Source organism: Lagopus leucura, unplaced genomic scaffold, assembly GCF_019238085.1.
Source record: "Lagopus leucura isolate 7727_CA_CO unplaced genomic scaffold, USGS_WTPT01 Super-Scaffold_806, whole genome shotgun sequence".
Classification (NCBI taxonomy): domain Eukaryota; kingdom Metazoa; phylum Chordata; class Aves; order Galliformes; family Phasianidae; genus Lagopus; species Lagopus leucura.
The window spans coordinates 1,111,572-1,138,103 of record NW_024962260.1 but is presented as its reverse complement, the minus strand read 5'-3'; the positions used below and the strand labels follow the sequence as shown (position 1 = coordinate 1,138,103).

Below are 26,532 nucleotides of genomic sequence, written 5' to 3'. Positions count from 1 at the left end.
TTATTATTGTTAATATTTTTCCAAATAATTGACTGTTATGAGGGCAGGTCTAAAACTAAATGTTTGGAAACAATAGGTTTAAGCTGTGAGGGGGAAAAATAAAGTTGTATAACACTAAAGGATACATGAGAAAAGGAACCACATTCTACTATGGTGGGACAGCTAGAATCTTGTTCACTTCTAAGTGAACGCTGAATCTGGCCAGATATGTTGAACATCTTTGTGTGCACTGCCCTAAAAAGGCAGTTCCATGATGACCCATGTAGAGCAACCAACACAGTTACAAGTTTGGAAGTAGCAGTGCAGTGCTGCTATAAACTGAAAGCAGGGATGCCGGTTGGAAGTCAGCCGCCATTTTGTAATTGCTCGGCACGGTTCCCTCAGCGCTCCTGCTGCAGCGGGAGCTGTCCGTGGTGCTCTCACAAGGCTGTTTGTTGGTAGGTTGGCACCAATGGGTGTAAACAGATGCAAAGTTTTGAAAAGTATTCTAGCTGATTAAAATAAAAATCGTTCGAGTACTGTCAAAAGTAAATACAAATCATAGCTTAATCAGGCATTTTTCCTAAAGGTCAATATTTTCCATCGTGTTGTAGTATTTAGTCAGATATTTGTCTACATGAAAGATTTCTAAGGTAGGCACTCATTTCTTTTTAAGGAAAAGCTACCACAGTTAAGCAACAAGGTATAATTCCAAACTTTTTCAATATCCAGCAATATTTTTTCTGATTAAAACTATGTGCTGTTCAGCTGTGTTCATGTATTGCTGAAAGTAGGAAAAGGCTGAAGAGTTCAGATGACAGTATTGATGGCAGTATGATTTGTGTAGTGTATTAATCGCATTTCAAAGACATGCATGGCAGGGCTCTTAGTTTATTATAGCCAGATGACATCTTGATATACCTGAAAATCTTAAAAAAGAACGAAATGTCCCCAGTTCTACGATGAAGGCTGACACTCAAAACTGAGCCTTAAAGATGCATGATGTATCCACTCATGGTCTTCCCAAAAATGTGAAGGGAAAAGGAAAAGGGGTAGGGAGATGGGAGCTGGGCTCAGTGGGGAAAAAAAAAAACAAAACACAAAAACAGAACAGAGGCAACAATCTTATTTTACTAACTATGATATTGGAATGCAAGATAACACAATATAATGCAATCTACTTGAAATTGAGCCTAATAAATCAAATAAAATAGGAGAGAGAGAGAGAATTTTCTGAAACAGAGCAAACCTGAAAGCACGCAGCTTGGAAGCACCCCCCACTCTCTGCCAGGCAGTGAGCAAGAGCAAAAAGGAAGGGCCAGATCCCGTGACTTCCATGACAACATGACAAACACATTTCTGGTTTTGTCAATATTGCAAAGCTACATATTACAGGAAAGGGAACTTGGGAGGATTATTGATTACAATCATTAAAAAAATAGAACAAATTACTGTACTTCTCCCAAAGGGGCTAAGAGAATTTTCTATTAACATGGAGGAAAAAGTAATGGTAGAAAAAGTTATATTTCTTCTCTGCAGTGTCTTTTCCAATTCAGGAATCCTGAGGGGGGCAGTTGGCTAGGCATTAGAAAAAAAAAATACTGCTGTAATTTCAGAATTACATAGAAGATAGGCAAGATAATGCTCATACCTTTTCCATACAGTCTTGTTGGGGTGTAATTGCAGGCTCTTCTCCAAGCATGAGAACAAGGAATTGGTTGCTTAAGGGGAAAAACATGCTAAAGAACAGATGGCTGCTTCAATTCTTCCAGTAATTTACAAACGTACAAATATCCCTGACCATTCTCTGGAACAGGTGTGCTTTGCAGCCAAGAGTTCCAGAACAGCTAAGAGTTTTCAAAAGGCAAGATCCTGTTATCAAGATAGGAAGTGGTTAGGATAAACACTTGATGAATAGAGATAAACTGGAATGTAGTATTTCTTCACAGCTTCCCTATGAAAGTTTTTTGGTCATAGCTGAGAGATTTCTGAATGTGAAAATGAAAAATGAAGAGAGAAACTATCACAAATGAGGGAATTAACTATCATTTGTACTAAATATTTAAGAACTTTCTCTTGCAGTCATTTCTCCTTCATCATTATTTTTAAATGTCTGGCATTTGGGGACCACGGAAACCTTTAGTAAACTAAAGAAAATTTATCTCAGGTAAACAGAAAATATGCTGGATAAAGTTAGTGCAGGAATAGTAATGTTTGTTTTTCAGAAAGGTGGGCAAAATAAAGTCAATAAATCTAGGAAGAACCAGTGGAAGCTGCTTCTATTTTCCTGCTGCAGCTTTTCCTTGTGATTGCAGCTGGCATTTAGCATACACTGGTAGCTATTTCAGAAAACGCCACAAATCTTTTTCTGTTTGAGATATATTATTTAGAGACTCACCACTTCAGACCTTCTGAAGAAATTAAGTGAAACTGAAATATTTGAAGAATAAGTGGTGTGGTAAAAAGGTAATTGAATCCACTGGATATAACCATGCGAGACATTTAAATTTAGTATCTTAGCCCTCTGAGCCTCAGCAGCAAGTAACTGAACACTGCACTGACCTACAAGGAGAGGATGAGGGAATTTGTCTGATTTAGACTAGCTAAGAGGCAGCTATGGGTTGATCTAATAAAACCTTTAATTACTTGAAGCATAGTTACAAAGATGATGAAGATAAATTCTTATCAGCAACATCACATGAAGTATCAAATGGCAGTGAACACTAATTGCAGCTTGGAAGATTCAGATTAGAATCTGGGAGAAAAACATCAGCAGAAGACTTGAAGTGTTATGAAATCTTCATCTGTAGTTGTTTTCTCCCCTCAACTAGATAAAGCTATAGCTCGCCTGATTTACTGTTGGCAATAGTCCAGCTTCAATTGGGATGTGATAATAAATGACCTGCAGAGATCACATCTGGCCAATCTTTAATTCCATGAATTGTAAGAACATATTTATCATTGAAACCATATATGATAAGTAAATTTTCTGTATTCAGTTTTATGCAGATCTCAAACTTTTCATCCCAAAGGGGAGAATTTAAGCACAAGGGTAATTCTTCTGCTGGAAAGAGCTATACTTAGCTGTCACTTCTCTTTTGATGATGTAGGATGAAAAGGAAATAGTCAAAGACTGTAGTTGTGGCCTCTCTGAATACCCATTCTTGACTGCTTTATTTTCTGTCAGGCTCACTTCACCTTAGAGTAGCCCAAAGGTCTGTCACCAAAGCAACCACTTGCCTTAAATGAAGTGAAATAATGCCGCACCTGTATAAGAGAATCACACTATTTTCTCCAGGTATAGTTAGAATGATAGAATACTTTTTTTTTCATTTACAGTTACCATAATGAATGCTACAAGCATACTGGTAAGGAAAACAAAACTTTAAAGATGATTAATAGCAAAGAACTCTATCACAATGACAGTTTCTGAAAAAAAAAAACACCAAATACATTTAATAACTCGTACTTGACAGAAAACCTAAAGCATGACCTCCCCACACACTATTTTCCACAGAAAATCTGTTGTAATAACCCCTCAGAACAGAGCTGTAAGTTTACAATCATAGATCATGTTAGAAGTCCACCTTCTACTGGCTGTTCAACAATGTATTTTCCTATCCAAATTAACAGAAAAAAGCCTTTTTTTTTTTAATCAGCAAGTACGAAATGAACTTCCCAGGAACTGGTGACCACCACAAATACACAGAAGTATGCAACATACCATAAAGAGAGAGTGAGATAAAATTATGATACATCGTCTTATTTATTTGATGCTTTCCTAAAAATAATTAAAATTTCAGGGAGAAAAAGAAGTTACTTTAAGAATCATAGAATCACAGAATGGCCTGGGTTGGAAAGGACCACAATGATCATGTAGTTTCAACCCCTGCTATGTGCAGGGTCAACACCAGACCAGGCTGCCCACATCCAGGCTCCAGGCATTCAATGTTAAGTTATTTTTAAGTTCTTATTCTTAAGTTCTTTTAAGAACTTACAAGAACTTATACGAGAATATAAAACAAGAAGGATGTAAGCTAGAAAACATAAAGGTTGTAAAATTAAATGCTCAAATGTCAAATGCTGAAATAATTATTTTCAATATAATACTATTCACGTAACTCACGTGTTGCATGAACACCTCTTTTTCTTCATGTGCCAGTCATTATTTTCCTTTACTGTCACTACTCATTCTATAGATTTATACTTTACTATAAAATTACTATTTATGAGCTGCTGAAAAGACAGAATTACTAGTTTCTCCTCAAGCTTATAATTACTATATCTGAGTATTTCATTGGCTACATTTGTTTTCCCAGCATGTTGTCAGATTAAGAGGTACCGCTAGCAATGATTTAGAAATAGGAAACTACAAAAGGAGAAATTAGTTAGAAGGGACCCAGTAATTCTAGATACCCAGTTTAGGCACTTAAAACCTCTTTTCTCAGCACATGCTTTTCTTTATTTAACAGAGTTATAAGAGGTTTTTGAAGTTCTCACTGATACCTGCTGTAGCTCTGAGTTATCAGACCTTCTACAAATCAAATCACAAGGTATCAGATTAGGTACCTTAGAGAAAAGGAAGGAAGAATTTAGAATTACCCATAAAAGTGTTTATTTAAAAAACTGATTTGCAACCAAAAAGGACCACAGACATTCAGAAATATCTAGTACAGTTATTCAGTGGGACTCGGCTTCTTTAATCATACAAACGTTCTGTTTTCCTATAATCCTATGCTTCATTCATCTCACGTTTTCCTCCCTCTGAAGCAGATGATAGCACTGTTCCTAGAGTTGACAGTCTTATTTATCATATAAGCCCTCATTAATCACAGAAAATCCATAATATTCATTGAACAGGGCCAGAAAACCTGTGGAAAAATTAACACTGCTGCAGAGCCTGAATCAAAATATACAGAAATAAGAAGTTGAGAATAAGGTTATAACAACACTGTTCTGTCATTTACTCACTCTTATTTTATTTCACCAGATCACTTAAATTTACTCCACCTCATCCTGTATCCATGCTGTTTTACAGTCTAAACGTGTTTCTAACTTCGTTCTTCTGGCTCCATTTCTTTTTCAAACATGTACTTCACAGATGAAAAAACATGCTTGTAAAATTTGGTAACATTAGAGGGTGATCAAGGCTCCCAAATGATCGTCTATACTATTGATATGTCTAAGTGGACACATTCTAGGGAAAACAGGCAGAAGATCTTCAGAGGGAGAGCAGCGGTAATTGGTAAATTCCTGCCTTCTCTACGGGTCAGATTTATGTTATTTGGAGTGCACGTCCTCCCTGAGTAACAAGAAATAAAAAGCTTCTAAGATTTTCCCATTGGAAGTTGAAATCTCTCTCTAGGGAAGAGGAGATGATTTAAACTTGCAGTAGAGGCACATGTTATACTAATGATCTCATTTCAACTAAAACATGTTTTCTCTAATAATAAATGCAATGTTTCTTGAAACGGTAATAGTTTAGTTGCTGTCAACAGCCAATATATTAAAACTTTAAACCCAAACTAAACTTCTTTAAAGTGAAAATCATTTAGTAAACATGATGTCTGAGCAGACACATGGAAATTACATAAGCTGCATTTAAAATTTTCCAATGTAAAGTGAGCATTTGTATATATTTGCATTTCTACATCTATTTATTTGCACGCTTTATGACAAGCTTCCCTTTCCCTTTTCACATTCAAACACTTTCCAGCTTAGTCTCAGCCCATGCATTTAATAAATATTTATATTCTTCTCAGGTGCCACTGTCAGTAGTCCACGTCTTGCAGTAGTTTACTCAAGAAATCATTCACACATTATGAAGCACAGTGATTAGTGCTCTGTTTTTCCTTTGACTATTTCAAATAACAATAAGCATGTTTATTATGTGTGTTGCTTTGAAAGAAATGCCTGCTATTTATTTCCACGGAAAGTACAACCAATAAAAAGAGCAGAATAATACTATTTAGTAGAGCAAATTCTCAGCTAGAAAACACTATTCTTTCAACTTAGTCACCACCGTTAGCTGTGCATTTTTACCAGTGATGAATAACTGCCTGTGTGCTATGCTCATAAAAACCTGCACCAGCAGAGGTAACTCATTGATCTAATGGTGTCACCACTGAAATAAGCCACCCACTGCCTCGCTGTGTTCACATCCACTATTTGGTCTCCATAAATGTCCACCAGCAACTGTCAGTGAATCTCAATTGGTAACGTTTTTCTACAAGGAGGAATTCAATGCTGCACCTTTGCTTCCTGTGCACTTCCATGACAGATGCCATTTTGTCAGACTGTCCCTCTGCTGCTGTCTGCCATTCCACAATGAAATGTAATGGAATACTGATGGAAAGGATCACCATAATAAAACAGGAGGCATTACTTTCAGAGCTGCCCTCTTATTTTGCGAAGTGTTCATCAAGCTGCACCATGATAGCTTCACCCGCCCAGTTCTCCACGTTAAAAATTTATATCCCCTCTATAACCCCTACCATAAAAAAGTAAGCAGCTGAGCTGGGAATGAAGCACCGTCACCAGTACAGAACAAATCAAATTTTAAAGCATATTAGATATTTGCTGTTAGGAATCAATATGATCATCACTAAGTCAATGTACAAACAACCAAGTCATGTATGTTTCTGACCTAAGTTGGTTTTTATTTCAAAATAATTTAAATTTGCACACTAGCCTTTCTGTTAATCATAAAGAGGAAAAAGTATAGTGCTAGCTCCCCATTTGTCCTAGGAGATTATATTTCTTGTGAACTTAAAGCTGATTACAGTGATCTGATGGCATTAATGTAATACTTTTCAATATAAACTAGGGAATCAGTGTACATTGTGGCCTCTCAAAACTGCAATGCTGATGTAATAATAATCTGTTCAGTGCAACTGTAACTACTAACAATGAAATTATGTTGAATCCCAAGCGTGTGACCATGCCTTCCTTTGTAGTGCTGTCCCATGACTATTTGAAACTAGCATTTTTTAAAATGCGTATTTGATATAACAATATCAGGTAACCTCAAACTGCACCTGTGTCTGGGAAATCTACCTGTGAATTTTTGCTCTTTTGAAGTTCTGACTGCATATAGATATACATATATATGTGTCTCTGAAGCAGTATAACTTGTTTCTATTAACTCTGCTACGATGAACTGGTATGATGCATTTATCATGTGTCTTACAAGTATCAAGTTTGGAATTCCTATCAGGCTTTTTCAGGATTATTTTTTTTCTCCAGGTTTTTAAGACTTTCCGTAGTCAGTTCTGAAATTCCAGTTTAAGTCAGCAATATTCACAGACTTTACAATTGATGTCACTACCTTTTAATCTGTATATTATGAAATACATATAATATAATTCTATATATACTGTATAGAATTGAACAAAACCTCTGCTGCCTCCACCTCCATAACCTGTCCATTATCTTTTGCTTCCTAGGACATAAGGTGTTAATTTTTGCCATTTTGAGTAGATGGTAGAATCATCAAAGTAAATTTACTTATCATAGGCAAAAATTGTGTATTTGTAAAGAAGTAAATATTTAAATGCACAACAAAAGATTGGGTTTGGTTTTTCAATGCCAAAGTTCATCCAACATAATTCAAAGCCATAGAGCTAAGCATTTTCAAATAACTTGTTAATCCAGAAGAAATTCTTGTTTAGAAAGTAAAGGAAGTGTGTTGGGCCATGACTTTTCTAGGTATCACAGAGGAACACATGCTACAGTTCAATTGTATGTGTCTACCTTATGCTACTCAGCTTTAAGAAGCTTCTAGAAAAGTGCCAGCACTCCTTGTAGCCCTTGATTCCTGAGAAATGGTTTAAAGGAAGGGTTTCAATCATTGTCTCCAAAAATGACAGTGATACAAGAACACCCCTGCATATTTCATTACCAAAAAACCACTCTTTTTTTCAAATTGTGCCTGGTGGAAGACCAGTCAGTGAAGTGGACCTGATGGGATGAGCACCGGTTTGCATCTTGAGAGGATATACACTTTAGGACGGCAATTTTGCAATCTTTGTTTAGGCAGAACTAAGCTCCAGTACTATCAGTCAGGCTCCCAAAATTGACTTTGTAGAATTTTTCTTTAAGTAAGGGTACTTCTAAAAAAATATTGATTTCTTAAAGTGCTCTCTTCACTTATTCACAGTCAGTGTTTCTGCCAATGCACTTTTCTATTTTAAATATTCATGTTTTGAGGAAGAAATTGTATGATTTGAGCACAAAATGGCTTTTGTGTTCTCAGAATTTTCAGAGGGTGACATTTCTTTGATTCGCTGTGGTCTGTCTGTGCTAAATTTTCTCTTGAGCAGAATTGCATTGGTAATATTTTTGAAAAGCTGCATTGCTGCTTTTTACTCAGGAGTAAACGGAACAAATTCCTTTTAACCTCCATCCAACTTTTATTTCACTAACAGCTCAGAGGGAATTCATTAAAGGATCTCTTTACAACCATCAGGAATCAGTGCGCAGCTGAACTCTAGTCTCAAACTAGGTTTTTTTTTTTTCAGTAGATGTCATAATCTTTTGCATTAATTGTTAGAGGAGGAAAGAGGCTGTATCTAATAGTTGCTGAAGTGTGCAGCTTATTTTGTGACTATGTAGTACAGAAATGTAACACTCAGTATTCTACAGTTTCTCCCCTTCCTCTACTAATATATAGAAGGTATAATTACACTCAGGGTACTAATAGCTCCAGTCTTGACTGCAGATTAAAACAGCAAGAGCTGTTTAAGCAAGATAACAGGATGAAGGTGAAAATACAATTTAAGCCTCTAATATTTTTATAAAATGGTATTTTTCAACTTGACTGAGAAGACTGAATATTTATTTTTCATTGTATACTACCATTTCTTTCATTCTACAACTTACTACACCATTTTCTCCCTTGGAACTGCAGAGATATACAAGGGCTGCTCTGATTGTAATGCCTCCTATTTTATTATGTTGGCCCAACACATCAGAGATGCAGTAGAGATTGAACCTTCCCACCAGCATTCCATTACCTTTTGTTGCCATGTGACAGATGGCAGCAGAGGGGCAGTCTGACAACATGGTGTCTGACACCGAAGTGTGTACGAAGCCAAGGTACATAAGTGAATTTCTCCATGCTAAATAAATTTGCCCCCAGTGACATACATTCACACTTGCTAAGTGCTGGTGGAGACCCAACAGTGGATGTCAGCACGTGAGGTGCTAGGTGTGCATTTCAGTGGTAGCAATGGTAGGTCAGCTCCCCTGGTGCAGATTTTTACCAGTGCGGCACGCAGGCTCTTCCTCCTTGCTGGCAAAAAGGCTTAGCTGATGGTGGTGACTATGTTAAAAAACTGTTCTAGCTGAGAATTTGCTCTATCAAATAGTGTGATTGTGCTCATTGCATCTATTTCCATGGAAATAAATAAGAGGCATTACTTGTAGAGCGACCTACATTAACCCAATGATCTACATCTAATCACCCTTAGAAACAAATATATCTCCAGTATTTCCATGTCCCATTCAGAAAAGTTTTTAAATTTGTCTTTTAATTACTATTTGTTAGATAATTTCTGCAATTTCTTCTTCTTCTTTTTTTTTTTTTTTTTTTTTTTCTCCATTTTCTCTGATATTATACTTCTGTACTTCATTTTCTATCTTTGGAGATTAAATCTATCACTTAACTTGGAAATACAGATACACGATGTTTAAATTCTCAGTGCTAAAATCTAGCGGCAATCACAGCTGTTCCTTACCATGGACACACAAATTTGCTTCAAGATCCTTGTTTTCAAATATGATAAAAATTAATCTTGTATTGCAAGGGCACTGGAAACATTATGTGGAGGCATATTTAATATCAGGCCAGTTGCTGAACAACGACAAATTGTAATGCCATAGCATTAGGCCATAGCTCCCTACTATGCTGGACACTGCCATGAAACTCAGAAATTACCCTACTTGTACAGCACTGTTGAATGTCCCTCTGTTGTGCCATCACATACGTTCTTCATGAGATCACACTGTAAATGCACAGTAAACTGATGCAGCAAAATTGTATTTTATTATATCATACTGATATTCTCACTTTGGAGAATATCAGTAAGCAGTACAGGAGAAATAAACGAGGAAAAAAAAAAAAAGAAGTTTGGAATTGGAGTTGTTGCCAAGGCTGTGTTAGCATCAAGCTATTGCTAAGCCACGCATGAAGCAGACTGATACATAGTAAACCTAATAAGATTAAAATCAGGTTTCTGCTATTTTGCACAGTGTGGGGATAACTGAATCATGTAAATAATCATCAAAGGACAGGGGAAAAAAAACTATCTTTCTTCCACCCACATAACCAACAGGATTTCTTCATACTTTGCAAATAAACCTGGTGAAGAAACAGCCTGCACTGCTGTTTTCCCTTGCACCAATAGAGGTTACCTGTTTGACTACTTGAAGGAGGATACCTGAGATCTCCTAGCAGTGGCTCTATGTTGTGTGCTGGCAGGGATCTGCATGCTTCTCTTCACCCTACCGCCTGCTTTCACCACCTATCAACTCTGTATAAGGGGTCTGCTACAATCCGATTTTAGATTTCTTCCTTTAACATCTGTTCTCCTTTTTGTAATTTTTGTAATTCTGTTGCAATATTAGAGGACAATTGTGGAATAACTACCTCAGTGGACAAATAAATGAAATAGGACAAGGTGAAAAAATACAAAGCAAAGCAATTTTCTTGTTTTCCTGTCAAGGCTTTTGGGCCAGTTCAGCCCAGTTCTGTGACTAATGGGTTGGAGGGGATCCACGGACCCCTGCCCCAGGAGAGGAGGAAGGGGGTAGGGAAAAGGTAGGATAATTGAAAGAATATTGAGGAACTCCAAACTATTTAATTTTTAAATCTCATTTGTATGGTTTCCAATTCTTTCACTTACTACATTTATTACAAAAAACTTCTGACAAAAAAACCCTGAAATCTCACTGCATCCCATATTTGAGCTCTAAATATATTTAATGTGCTAAAACAGTCATAAACGTTAAGATTCTTTTAATCATATAACATATAATTGGAATAAGGAAATATAAGGAGTTATACTGAGCACTACTGAAACTATTCTAATAGAATAAATGGGCATTTCTCTCCTAGGTTAGCTTTTCTAATTTAAAATGTAAGCTCCAGTCCTTCAGTGGTCACTGCATGGAGAACTGTTTTATATCTAGTATAAAGAAAATAAAACAAAAAAAAAAATCTATGACAAAAAAAAAGGCAGTATTTAAGCTCACTATTAAAATATATACTACGTGGAGAAGTAGTATTTTAAAGTACACACACAAAAATAAACACTTCAGTATGTCAAAATAACAGCAGTGTCACTTCAAGCAGCAGATACCAAAAATATTGTACTGACTTACGTGCATGAAGTTGCTCCCAAAACACTCTCAAAGCATAAGGCAGATGACCTGTGCATACCACTTATGAACCATCAAAATGTTCACTAGCTTTTATTAATAAAATCAGCATGGCTTTTGACATGTTCATTGGTAAATCTTTCTTTGAATGACATTCAAGGAGAGGATAATATACAAGTCTGTTAAACCTATTATTTCAGCTCTGCATGCAACAAATATCCTGAGACATTTCCACAATGAAAAAATATTGAAATAAATATCTCCTTCAAGGCAATTTCTTTTTATAAGCCATATGCATCTGGAGCTGAGAAAAGCAAGACAGATCAAGATAAAGCCACTGACGCAAGACGAAAGATCAGGAAAGCAGCTGAGATGAGGCTTTTATGACACAGAGAAGAACATCGTAATACTGAGAAGTTTAAAATCTGCTGTTGCATCATCAGTACAGCTAAGCCATTTTAACAGCACCTCTCTGTGAAGTTTAATACTGAAAATTTATTCAACCCACATCCTTTCATATACAATTCTATACTGTAATACAGCAACTTTGGACTCAGCTCTTCACTGGAAGCATAAAATATAAATACCAACACTGAATCAACAACATCTCACTAACACAAATATTAAGGGTTTAGATGAGCTGAACTTCATTTATAGTCTGATGAACACAGATGTCTGAATTACGTTAATGCTATGTTTAATCTAACATGGTTTGTGTCTCTGTCTAGCAACCCAAAGTTAAATCAATGAAGTTGTCAGGCAGAACAGCAGGACACAAAACAACTATTGGGAATAAGATACTTTGAGTAAATTTGTTTGGGGATTTGGAGAGCAGCAGCTAGATCGCTCATCCTGGAAGGCGCATTTCTAGACATCAGCCATATTTCACAGCTACTTATAAAAAAGATGGTAATTTATTTACTTAAACTCTAGTGTCATCAGGGATACCACATGCTCTAATTGTCACCTGTGTAGGGAAGATGGCAGATACCTCTTTACATCTTTATTTTAAAGAACAGTGGAGTTATTATATCTCTAAGACCTATTTCCTAGAAAAGCTCTTTGGTTTCCAACCTGTATTTTTAGACAACTGCTGAATTTCCCCATTGTTCAGAGGAAGATTGTCTTCATAACAGGGAAACAGTAGAACAAAAAAAAAAGCATCCACCAAGCAGTTTTGAAATCACTGAATGTTTCATATGCCCCAAAATCTTAAAAGATTTAAGATAAATTTAATCTACCTAGAAATTGCACTAAAAATGAAGGTTGTGGAAGTTTGTTGTGTACTTTTCCTAAAGTCAATAAGCTATGCATAATGAAACTGTGCAACTGAAAAGGATTGAGAAGAATACAAGAAATAAAAAGAGAGGACAGAGGAAATAATGTGCGCATCACCAAATGTAAACACTTGTCCATATAGAAATGAGCACACTCTTTTCTGTGAAACTGTTTCCTCTGCTTTCCAAATGAAATAGTCTTGCATTTATGCTATCTGTTCTCTTTGTAAACATGTTTATAGCTGATAGCTCCAGTGTTTCATCTGAAATTATGTGGCACTTCAATTTCTCCTTCTCTGCAGCCAGAGCTTCCCTATGATATTGTTCCCATACACTGACCTAATGAATATAAAACTATTCCTAAATAAGAAAGTCAATTTTACAAATCAGAAAGTAAAGACTCCCAACACAATATCATCCGAGATCTATGTAGCAATGAAGGAAACCATTGAAAATGTGCTAGATTGAAAATTAGTACTAATACCAATTGCCCATTTCCTCACAGCAAACGATGAACACAAAGAACACAGAAGTACAGAAGTATTAATTTCAAGAATGCAAAGTAAGCAATTAAAATCTAGAACCTTTGCTCATATTAAAATCAGTGGTGATAATATTCTCATTCACATTTTTATTTGAAAAATATTGTTATTAAAATGAAATCAACTTTTACAACGCAATCTGCTGGAATTCTAAAGCATTTCCCTTATTCGCCAGTAAAACAAAGTCCTCAAATATTAAAATACTTACAGTGGTATAAAAAGAATGATTTTCATCATCTAACTGTAGATTTTGCAGTACAATTTACTACACCATTCTTTCTTACACTTTTTCTAATCTATTTGTTCAAATTAAATTATAGAGTTACATTATAGTCATTTTTTCTTGTTTTTCCTTTGGACATTTATGAAGTTCAGTATTTCCCACAATTTCTGTTTTACTTATATTTCTACCAAGCACAAGGTTTTCATTCCTTATCTTTCAGTTGCTCTTCTAACATCTTCTCAGATAATGAGTAATTCACTATCATAAACTTTACAACTTAAAAAAGAGTAGGAAAAAGCAATTGCTAATAATTACTGCAATGAGAAGGCAGGAACAAGAGTAAGAATTAAAGCTAACCATGCTCTTCTATGTATCCCTGATTTTTCACACCAGAAAAAAGCATAAGTGAAGCTGACTGTGAACCTAAGTTTAGTCACAGATAATTTTAAGATTCTAGTCTATAAGGGAATTCCATTTAGAGAAGAAATTATTCATATCCTATTGGCCTGTTCTCTGACTTACACAGAAGAAAAAGAAAGTGGCAGGTAATGTTAATTCTTTCTTACTTAATGCTTCAAATGTATCATAAAATCTGGTATTCAGTCAAATGCAGATACAGAGATTTGTGATGTCTTTCTTGTAAATACAACAATGTAACATTCCTATTTTTACTTCCCAAATAGACATTTAACAAATCTTACAGCAAGCCTCAGTGATGTAGGATGACTTCCCCTGCTCTAACAGTTGACATATCAAAATACTCATCTGAGTCATCTACCCTTCAATTTTCTTCTTTGCTTCTGTACATGCAATCCTACTGCGTGTCTTACACAGAGCTGGAACTTACTGGACTCCTCTATGAGAAAAAATAGAAAGAACTGCTATTTCAATTTGAAATTTATCTGACCGATCCTTTGGCTTTATATTCTTATTTTTATTGTATATTTTTTCAGATACTTCAGATACTTATGTACTAATGGGTATTGAGCAATTTATTTTGAACAAACATTTTGAAATGCTTTAAGTCTCAGTCTGGATTTCCGGATAGCAAAAGCGAGCCAGATGCTCTGCAGCACAGTCTCCAGGTTTTTTCAGACACAGCCATGTTGTATTTAGTGCTCTCAGCCTTGGATTACTTTTTTCCACACCTTTAGCCTCTTTACTAACCTCTCACGTTTTATAGGATGCAGTTAATATTACTTTCCTTATTCCACATAAGCTGCGGTGAGGCTTTATTTTTTTGTGGTTTAGTTTGGCTTAAGATTTCTAATTACTTATTCCATTTGATCTATGAAGAGCAGTAAACGTGCAGAGCAAACTGCTGCTAGATCCACCTTCTGTCACTGCCAGAATTCATGCTACTGGATGGACTACACCTGGTAATAAAAGGAGTTATAAAATTTAGCCTACTCTGGTAAGTCCAATGACTTCCCTACCCACCATGATCAACTACTGCATAATCATTTCTGGCAGTGGAATACCAACTGGTTCTGGCAAACAAGAATAGAAAGAAGTGCTCCTTGCCATGTCACAGTTGCAGGGAGAAAGCTCAGTGTGCTGGAAGCACTGCTAGCTTTGGCAGGACACAACTGAAGCAAAACTCATTGTCGACTGATACGACACTTTGCCATGCCATGTTGCCAGGGAAACAGCAAAAGAAGAGAACATAAGGTTTTTGAAATTGAGGGGTTCTGGAAAAGAAAAACTGCTCAGAGCCAGGCTGTCCTGAAGTAAATGTGGTGTACTATTGCATATCATGTCTTTATATAAAATGAGGTTAGTCATAAGCCTTTTCCCCAGAACACAGAGATGGCATGACAGATTCTTGCTTTTAGAGAAGCTACTTCTGTTACCCAGATTTTATGCTAAATGCTCTTAAACCATTATCAATTATTTGGGGGTTGACTCCTATTTGTAAATCACAATATGACCAATCAGCAAGTAATAAGAAAAAGTACACCTGACTGGACTATGTATTTTGAAAGCAGGTTTTTTCAGTCCATTTGATAAAGGATGATATCAAGATCAAATAGTTAAAACATTAGTGACAGTAGTTCTCATGGAATTAATTGGAGGAGTTATTCATCATCTGCTAATTTTGAAGCATAATCATGGGACACTGTCATTGGCTGACAGCTTTGAAATTCCAATCAGCCTATTAATAGCTTTTAAAAAAACGCAGTTTGATGCTCAAATCTATATCCCAAGAATCATGCTTAAGTCTTGGCAGCACACAGCAAAAAAACAAAACAAAATAAAACAAAACAAAAAAAACCAAAAACCCACTGTAGCACATGGATTTATACACCATCTCATCCATTTCTTGTTATAAGAGGGCAAAGAACTGTCATCCAGTGACAAAGATCCCTTTAATCCAGTATCTCATAGTTTAAGAACAATAGATGATTTGTGGTGGGATGCAATTAAATTCAGAGGAAATATTTTCCTAGTATTTAAATCCAGCTTCTCAAGATCTGAGCTTGCACCTGAACTTTGAAGTCAAAAGCCTTATCATGACCTTTCACAGGCCTTGATATACTTTTCTATTGCTTCTTAAACTTGTGCAGTTTTGTGCCTTGACACATTCAGGCAGCAAGCTCTGCAATGCCACTCTGTACTGTGTAAAATTTCAGATTGTTTGTTTTATAAACATTTCTATTGCTCTTCTCACCATAAAACAAAATCAAGCTAGATATTTCTTAAAAGTATTAAATAGAGTTCTACATGTAACTCCAGAAGTCTGTGTACCGTGGCACATAAATAACACTCATGCTTCCATATTAAGACCCCAAAAGCACTATGAAAACCAGAGAAGTGTGTGCAGAAAAACAAACCATTCATTATGTACAACACCAACACCTCAGATGACAGTAATACAGAAGTCTATCCAAGGATTTAGTCTTCCAGCAGGAGAACAAAGAAAATTTCTTATTAAAGCATAGTGTAGAAGAATAAATATCATTAAAAATACCACTGAAAATATCAGTAGTAGGTCAGACTGAACAGCAGCTTTTCCATATCATTTAGAAATATATTAAACAGTGTATGCTGCTGAGTGTGTTCTGCTCTTCTGCTGTCCTCCACTGAAGGAATAATCCATCAAACTCCGTTCCTCCCACCTTTAATTGGCTATTTGCTCAGGAAAAACCTTCCCTATTGTGGCAAGAGAAAGATGCAACAGCCTCATTTCTCTCAGAAAGACTATCAAAAATTCTCTTTTGCAAACTAAAATACATTCAGCATCTGAATTAATTCCCCCCAGAAACTATGTTTTGTTGTTTGTTTTCCCTCACATATTTGTGTTCTCCAAGTTACTAGTTTATCCCAGTTTTTGTCCTATGTATGCAGACTAGTAACAAGAACTGCTCACAAAAACTACTTTAAAACATGCTTACAAGTAATGTTATGTTAGCAGTAATATCTTCATGATGATTATTTGCTATTCACCTTATAATGTGCTGTGGTTTAACCTGCTAAGGCGGCTGAGCACCACACAGCCGTTCCGTTACTCCCCCTAGTGGAATGGGATAGCAAATGGATAGAAAGATAAATCCTGCAGCTTGAGATGAAGTCATTTAAGTAGGATAGAAAAGTAAAAGAAGAATAGCAATAATAGCAAAAATGATAACAATAATGACACCAGTATATACAAGATAAACGGTGCAAAATTCAGTTTCTCACCACCCAATGACCAGTGCCCAGCCAGTCTCCGAGCCAACGCCCCCAGATCAGTTGTTTAGCATGACACATGGGTATGGGAGATCCCTTTGGCTGCTCTGGGTAAGCTGTCTTGGTTCTGTCCCCTTCCAGCTTTTTGTGCATCTCTAGCTTCCTCACTAGCAAGGCAACTCGAGAAGCAGAAAAGTCCTTGACGCAGGGTAAGCATTACTCTGTACTAACTGAAACATCACTGTGTTTCTGTGTTATTATCACCCTAAATCAAAAACACAGCACTGTATCAGCTATGAGGAAGAAAATTAACTCCATCCCAGCTGAAACCGGGCCATTATGCTTTCCAAAGAATAGTCATTTAGTGTTTAAAGATTTCATACATGATTTTCTTTTCTCTATCATTTAACTTTCTTGTTACTAATCTTGTCAAACCTTGTAGGGTTTTCAATATTCAACTCCATTTCCTATTCTCTTTTCTCACGCCAGAAAATTTTCTTAGTTAAAGCTTGTCAACTGTTTTACAAGTTCCTTTGTTACCAGCTTCCAAAGTAGATAGTTTTAGTAAGTGAATGAATGTCTTCTCAAAGAGGATCTTGACCTTCCAATCTCATTGAGGAAGGCTGAATTCAGTTCCTTTCCTTCACAAATTGAATCCTTATCAATAAGATGTGATTGAGTTTATACAATCAATTTCTCTGTCCATGATACGGATAACAGGTGCTTTCTCCCAGACAGTAGCAATAGCTTTGCTGCAGACTCATTACAATTCTTTAGGTGCTAGACAGATGTCACTTGTTCACACACACTGCTCCAATGGCTAAGTTAACCCTCTTGGTAGAAAGACTTACCCACTTTCTAGATTGATGGGCATTACTGGAATGAGTTTGGGGATTTTGCCTTTCTTATAGTTTGGGGGCTGGTATTGACAGCTGAGTTTCACATAACTTCTGTCTGTCTATCAAACAATATCCACAGCCCTTCTCCTGCAGATGATTCTGAGCTTGAAGCTCACAGGATATTCAGGAGCATGGCGTCCTTTATGTTCCGTTATGTAGATAACTACAGCAGAAGCATATAACTGAAAACAAGCCTTCATACACAGTGAAAAGCATTGTAAATTGCATCTTAAGCAATTATTCTTTCACATATTTTCAATACTTTACTGATATTTACATACTTTAGAATATACATGCTTGGACATAAGCCTTGAATACCTCTCTGTAAATGTAAACTTTTATAAGGGAAAATATATATTACTTTCTAAACTGAAAAAAGGTCAAGGCTAAAATCCAATTTACAATGCTAAAAGATTACACATTGAATTCTGAAGCCATCTAGGCTTTGCTCCCACACAAAATTCACTCTGAAATATCTTGAAATGGAAAGGTGTCACAGAGCAAGAACACCTGCACAGTTTTTGTCAATCTTTTTCTCAGATTCCCAGGGGACTTAGTTTGTTGGAAAGATGTTTCACCTAAATCAGTATTTGCCAATATGGATTTTTACCACTGTTAATAAAAGGTGCTAGCAAGGTTACACATGGCCTGTATCACAGTTTCCCCTCAGCCTATTCAAAATTCAAATCATCTGCATATGACATAGGGCCTTCCGAATAAATGATAACTAGATAATTCCTTGATAGTCCCAAAGATTAGTTTTGCACTAGGCTTATTGGAGTCTTTTCTGTTTGTTATTTTGCTCTTCCATCTGCACTTTCATTTGCTATAGTAAAAACTATTTGGCTATAGTAAAACATAAACTCAAAAGTGACTAATTTTTTTTTCATTCATTTGCAATGACTGTAAAAACAGGAATAAAAATTAATTAAGCCTTAAGCCACCTGCTAGCAGTTTTAACATCAATATTGAAACTATATATATTTAACTATTGCCATTTTTAGAGAGAGAAGAATAAGTAAATTCTATATATGAATCACGTGAATCTCTGAGAGATATCTCATGAATTCAGTCTCCTATGTTCATATTTTACTCATTCCATTAATCACCTTGTAACAACATCTTTGAGTATAAAAATTATCCAGAGCATGTAGCAGGTATGTAACAAAACTAAGTGCACAGGTGGGCATATGAGGAGACCTGCAAGGAAACTGCAATACTTTTTATGATGAGAGACAGGAGGAGTAACATGAGAGTGCAGATCAAGTAGTGCTCTCCAAAACCACATTAGCTTAAAAAGTTTGAGTAAAGATGTGACACTTGGGAGGAGTTTTCTGTTCATATCTAAGCACAGAATTCAATAAGTGTAAAAGCAAAAAGATGATCACTTGAAAATTTAACAAGCAGGTCATGGAGGCCAACATTATCAATGCCAGAAGTGACATTTTACATTAAATAAAAGATGAAAAAGGTCAATCAGCTGTTAAGGGCTTTGGAAATTAAGACAAGTAATTTGTTTGATATAACAGAGAGCGGGCATATAAAAACCTAAGGCAAACTTCTCAGAGTGCTGGTCGGGAATAATAATTTTATAATAAAATTAATAGTATTCCAAAGGTATCGTTCAAACCAATTCTGCAACCATATCAAAAAAAGAGACAGCTGTTACCCAGTTGAGTCACATTCGGTATGAGCATGGAAACAGAAAACTACTTTTGCTCTGTGCTAGCAGAAAAGCACATATGAAATTGCAGAAATTAAAACATGCACAGATCACATTTGCAGATAATACTACATAAGCAGGAAAATACTGTTACACAGAGCGATGAAAGAAAATGCCTAAGTTGTAGGAGAGAAATGAAGAGTTCTTTTTTCACTTTAATAAGTAAAAACAGTTTGCTATTTAATAAGCAAGTCAGTATTACAAATTTTGAACGGACAAACCAAAATACTGGTTTGGCCAGATCTATGAAGTGTTAGCACAGACAATTTTGTCTCTGCAAGCGATGTTACTCAGAATGAAGTGTAGCGGGAAAAAGTCTAAAGTGCAAAAGCCCCAGGAAAAAAAATTCTGTCTTGCTCATCTCTCATTCATTTGTCTCCAGGGAGTAGAAAGTTTAACTTATCTCAAATACAAAAGAAGTACTGTCCAGGCAACAAGTAGTCTGGGCATTCTTTTTCTTCTCTCTTCTGCACATTGGTGGAACTACAATCTTCTGGGATTTGATATTTCATTTACAAGTTGGGCTGAACTCTCATGGAAATCACTGGGACAAGTTCTGTGATTAAACTAGTCTATTTTCTACCACTAGTTTTAGACTAGCAAGATTCTATATGGAGACTCTGTACCTTACTGAAATACAAATACCAGCACTTCTGTGCACTTCATTCAAGTTTTACGCTTTTGATTAGCCACATAACATTAATAAGTTGCTTTTCCATATCAAATTGCCTTCATTAGTTCAGCTGCAAATCTGCCCTGTTACACTCATTAGGAATTCTTTCCTAAATTCCTTACAGAATAGTGTCAAAAGACAGTGCTGATCTCAGTGCACTTCTTTAAACATTACTGTGATTAACAAACTCATTAATAGAACTTTTCTTTAGGATAAAAGAAAGAAGAGGTTTTCTGTTATAAATTCAAATTCCCTTTAATATTACCCAAGCCCATTAGTAAACAATAAGGTGCTTGATAAAGCAGAACTTCTATATCTTCAATATGAAAATCCCATAAAACTGGATCAGGTGTATTTTTCAGAATTCAGTTTTTCAGTCTTGCTATTCACAGATAAACAAATTGCAGCATTGATAAGCAGAATGTGAACTTGAGAATGATTGCAGCACTTTCCTGCAAAGCACAAGTTACTAAGGCTTAGAAATCTGAACAGATACCAGCAGTGCAATTCACACGCATACTTCGAGACAGAGAGACACAGGCTGTCACGTAAACAATGATAAAATCAAGACTGTTAGAGATAAAACAATAGTTTTAAGCCTCCAATCAACTGAAAATGCTCTTTTTTTTTCTTCCAAAACACTTCTTCCATAGACGTTTGAATAGCAGACCTTACAACAGATGTATGTAAAGTTTTTCATATCAGAGGCATTGAATTTCTCCCTCAGAAAAGTTACTACATCACAGTGCTGACAGGTTTTGTTCTTTCCCTGAGAAATTAAATAAAAGTATTATATAATCCTGTATAATGTTTAAATTAACGATGGTAACTTTTACTTAACATGTCATAGAATACAAAGTTGCCAGAATGTTCAGATACTTGCAGTTATACACTCAAAACTGAACACACAAAACAGACTATTTGACCTACAGAAAGATCAAACTGACCATTCAAATGCAAGATTTTAGTTCTCACTCTTCCACTTTCAAATTTAGAACCATTATTTACCAGTTTTTCTAGAGAGATGACATCATAAAGAGTTCAGGCCCACACTTACTTATATCCTATGTCAAACAACTGCAAATACTAACTCTAGGTACTACACCTAGAATACATTTAACTATGAAGAGTTTCACATCAATGCAGAAATTACCCCCAAATTTTCCCCTTCCCAACCCAAATTCATCAAGTGGATTGTTATGCAAGCTTTTGTTATGGAGGAGTACATCTTAATGTGTCGGCAAACCACGGGACTTTGCCTGCAATTCTGAATCGTGAGTTTCAGAAGTTGAGAAAAAAAACCACATTACATCTTCAAGTATTTCTATAGTAGCTTATTTTCTTACCAGAAGGAGCGGGTTCATTGTTTACCTTAAATGTGGAACAGACTATTTTTCTTCTGCAGCATAACTTTTATTTGCTAGTGTTTCTGTTTTCTAGTCTGAATTTATTCATAGGTGCAAACATTCGCTTTGATAAGTTGGCCCATAGAATGTTAACTAGTGTCTCGTAATGAGTATTCCATTTGCAGTAAAATGGAAACGTTTGATCAAAATTCAGCTTAGGTTAATGTTCTTGGCAATAACATCTTTTTCCTTGAAGAATCATAAAAAGGGCAAGCAAAAGCTATTCAACCATATAAGGGAAACTTGTAAAACAAAAGGATTATTTCTGGAAACCATTTTGCAGTCTTGGTTCAAACCTAAGTATAATTGCTTCTCAAACTTATCACTTAGCTCCCTTTTAAAAGAAAAAAAAAATCTTTCTGAAAAACTATGTTAGCAACCAAAAACTGGCAACCTAAAGCTCTGACAACGGAGTTAGAAGTACAAATGAACTGAAATAATTTCTCATAATTGTACCAGTAACTATAACAGATTGTATAAAATGACAATTCAGCAACCGATTTCCCAAATGCAGGGGATGTGAGGGGAACAGTTGTATGCATTATCTTCAGCAATCCTCTCATTTTATGCTAGTTTGGGCCAGCAGAACCCAAAAGTTGAATGAGGAAGACTTTACAGAAAAGCATCAGTAAAAACAAGCAAGCAAAAAACCAAGGAAACAAACAAAAAAACCACCAAGACTAAGATTTCAGGGAAGTGTTGTTCTACAATTTTAACTAATTCATGTTTCTATTTGGTTTGTGTGTTTTTCATAGGCCTTGTAGGTAATTACTGGCATCTCTTTCCAATTCTACCTCTATGACTTCTGTCAACTTCTGACAGAAAATTTGGAAAACCTGTGGATCTTTTTTTCCTCAATCGAAAGCCCCATCCATCTCATGCAGTTCCCCATCTGAGCCAATGTAAACTCTTATCTCCAGAGCTGTGTAATCCCCTAGGCCATTTGACCATATTTTTATCTGTACTGTGATACCATGATAAGTGATGTTGTACAAACAGCAGACTAGATAGAAGTCACTGAAGTTTTTTTCAAATCCTGGTACAGCTCATCTTTCCTCAGGGATGTGGTGATCAGCAAGGGCTATATACTATATGTATAATTTGGGGGAGGCCTTTGCGTTTTGTTAAAGCTGTTGCAGTTATTCCAATAATTATCAAAACCAAGAGCATTGGATATTGAATCTTTAAAGAAGACAGCAGTTCTCAATAGCAGTTTTTAATTGAAGAGTCAGATATGCATCCGTGTTGACCCTATACAAGACCAGTGCAAAGCAAACAACAGTGACAAAAGTAATGGTGGGCCCCCTCTCCAGGACAGGACAGCATAGCTTCTCAGAGAAGAAAATCCATGACAGTGAAATCTTCACTCTGACAGACAACTTAGGTAGAGCTTTAGCTCTCCCACTGAGCCTGTCTGTGGAGGAAATTCACCTTCCTCTCAAAATGTTCCCCCACATTACAGCTTTATGAAGCCTGTATAAGTTGGTAGTCAGTTATGAGAGTTTCAAGAGTTCACTGAAATTCTAAAGCAAAAGGGGAAAAGGAGATAGACAGCTGCATATAAAGTAGGGTTACACATACACAAGCTCCAGAGGATGTCCAGCAGATGATATAGCTCTTACACATGTGTAGTATAGCAAGCTTAAGACACTCCATAAAGAAAGTCTAATACAGATATGTCTGCTACACATGAACAAGGGGCAGAAAGACTGATAAGCAATAGATGTTAAGACTGACTAGTATTCCACTTCTGTAGAGAACTACAAAGCCAGATCACTAGAGCCAGTTAAAAGATCTTACTGATACTGTTAGTACCCAAACACTGTATAAAAATAAATAAAAGATAAAGTAAAATTTTCTTTTTGGGGACTTCTTCCCCAGAGACAGTTAAGTAATGCACCTGCAGTAAAACAACAAGGATGCTGGTGTTCTTGAGCGTCTAGGAACTGATACTTAGAGAACTAGCTTTCTAAATATAAAATAGCTGAAGAAGTAAGGGAGTATAAGAGAAATAGAAGCATTTTAAAGTTAATTTTGTAATTTTACAGTATAGATTTTAATACTTCCTGACAGCATCTGTTTTCAAAACAGAGCATGCTTACGAACCACAAGATGGTAGAATCCTTAGAATCCTTGTTTGTTCCTAGCCTTACCCACAAACTCCCATCTCTTAGGCATTACATTTTACATGTCCATCAAGATATAACTTCAAATAAAACCCTGTGTTATCTCAAGCAAATTGAATGTTGTTACAAACACATAGTTACACATCTGTAAGTGTACTTATATATTTCCATAGTTACTCTATTTGTGTGCTGTGCAAACCAGAGACTAACAATAGTATTAAAAGGGAATATTCATTGGATGAGGCAAGTCAACCGCATAAACAAAAACAGCTAAAGCTAATGTTAAAGTTCCTTATTTGGGTTTTTGTTTTAAACTAATTTTATGTTATCCCAAATCTTGATTGAAAATCCCAGTGAAGAAAAAGCAGGAGGGAAGAATGGGGGACACAACTGGTACTCACTGCTATTTCAGATTCAGTTACCCAGGATTTGCAAAACAATGCCCACAGTGTCCAAGTTACCCATTCTGTACATCAAGATGTCTACTGTTTTTTGTGACATTTGGAATAATTATTTACCCAGATAAACCTGACAAATTTCTGCTGTCACTTGAGACAAACCTCAACAGTAAATAAATACATTTTGAAAATCTAACACAGTGAGGGAAAAGTAGCCAAGTAAACGAAAGCAATCAAACTCATGAGGGGGAAGGGAAGAGAAATAAAAGGGGATTAGGGAGCAGAAGATGTACTTACTGTTTGGTTATCTTCATACAGCTTCAAGTCGTATCCACTCAGCTCCACACAGAAAATTATTGCTGTAACCCCCTCGAAACAGTGGATCCATTTTTTGCGTTCAGATCTCTGTCCACCCACATCCACCATTTTGAAAGTCAGCTCTTTGAACGTGAACTTATTTTCTACAATCCCTGTGGTCATGTCCCGAGAACGCAGAATATCTTCCACGGTAGGGATGTAGTCCAGTGCTGCAATCCTTTCTAGGTCATTTAAGTAGTATGCAGCATTATCCTCCAGGTGGTACTCGTTGGAGCGGCAGAAGCACTCCTGCACACCTGGATCTGCCCAGAGCCGTTTCATGACTCCCAGAAGCTCAGGGGTGATCTCGCCTTTGCTCTCAGCTGGACCTGTCAGGGCAAAGAGCTGCACAGCATCATATGCTCTGTCAGGGTTATGAAATTCTATCTTAAGCGTAGCTAGAGCCCGAATGATGCGTGTGAGGGAGTCAATTGCATTATAGATAATCAGAGGTTTGTATTCCTTACAAGCCTCCAAATTAAAGCCACCACTGTGAATGATTTTCATCTGCTTCACAATAGTACTCTTCCCAGAGTTGCTGGTGCCCAGGAGAAGCAGCTTGATCTCTCTTCGTTGGCGCTGGCTTTCAGAGCGCAGGTGGCGGTCAATCCGACGGGACCGCCGCGCTGCCTCTTTCTCCTCAGAGCTTTGCCTACATCCCATGGTATAGCAGGCTGTTACAGAAAGGGAAGGCTGGAGATTGTCTCAGTTCTTTGTGTCTCTAAGAAAGATCTGTGGTGTCTATCAGCTCTCGTGCCAGGTACACCTTGTACGGGGAAGAAAAATCCAATACCTACTGGTCCAAGAGGCTTGTACCACCTAATTCAGTGCCAGCAGGGGTGCGAACATGTGTAGATAGGCAACCACAGAAAAAGTCTCTTCAGTAAATCTCATGGCACTCCCCTTTACAGTGTATAAACAGTGGCACATTCCTGTTAATGAAGGGACACTTCCCTTTGCCACAGTTTGGCTAGATCCATCAAATATTCTTTTCTGTTCTGCATAATTATTTTGCTGCCTTCTGTCCAAAGGTAAGGAGCTGCACTTTCACCTTCGCTGCTCTAGCCCTCGTCTTCTAACTGTATTTTCTGGTTGCTGTGGTGATGCTGCTAGATAATGTTGACACTCTTTTCAGTCGTACTGCATTTGTTGTTTCTCTGCTCTCACTTCTTCAGCTGATTCAACTCAGTTCTGTAAGCCTGTGCTTTCCACCTGCCAAACAACGAGAGAAAGAAGTGAATGAAGTGAGAGACTGCTTCCTTGCTGTAAACTGCTCGCTGTTTTCTCCTCTTCTAGACTTCGAAACCTTTTATTATCTCAACTGGAAAACAGAGATGGAAATACACGTAAAGAAAAACAAAAATTCAAAATCCCAGCAATAATGTAGGGACAGCTGAAACTCGCAGACCTAAGAAAATGTGGTTTCTGAACAATAGTAAATCAAGTCTCCTTTTCAGCCTTCTGTGTTTTATTATCTAAACCTACATGAAAACAAACAGCACTGAGCTGTGTCCCAATTTCTCCCTCAGCAAGAGCTTATGGCAGTGCTTTTCCTGCATGGTCCTGTTCTGACTGGTTTTCCTGAAGCAGAAAAATGAAACAATCACAACTACTTCTCCCAGCCTCTCTATTTATATCAATATCTTGTACTCAGATGTTCTCCTGAGTTTTCTTTCATCTTTTCTGTTTTGTTTGTACTGAACATTTAAGTAACTAAATTAGGAAGCAAAAGGAAGCGATTAAGTTTTCTTCATGATTTTGTGAAAGAGAGAAAGTTACTGATATTTGCAGAACATGGCAACGTATTCCTTCTCCTTGCAAGAATGGAACTGTTAAGCCTCCTACCTGCATAATCAACAGTATATCAAATGATATACTACT

General features: G+C 36.5%; 2 protein-coding genes across 2 annotated transcripts in view; one reads left to right on the top strand and one right to left on the bottom strand.

Annotated features, from left to right (window-relative positions):
* RSPH14 (radial spoke head 14 homolog) overlaps positions 1 to 26,532 on the top strand; it is a 69,505-nt gene that overhangs the window by 9,842 nt on the left and 33,131 nt on the right. The window lies entirely within an intron of this gene.
* Positions 1 to 26,532, bottom strand: part of GNAZ (G protein subunit alpha z) — a 46,985-nt gene that overhangs the window by 2,238 nt on the left and 18,215 nt on the right. Inside the window, exon 2 of the mRNA XM_042866028.1 lies at positions 24,592 to 25,863. Coding sequence (XP_042721962.1) covers positions 24,592 to 25,314 — 723 coding nt within the window. The 5' untranslated portion in view covers positions 25,315 to 25,863. The remainder of the gene's footprint in view (positions 1 to 24,591; positions 25,864 to 26,532) is intronic.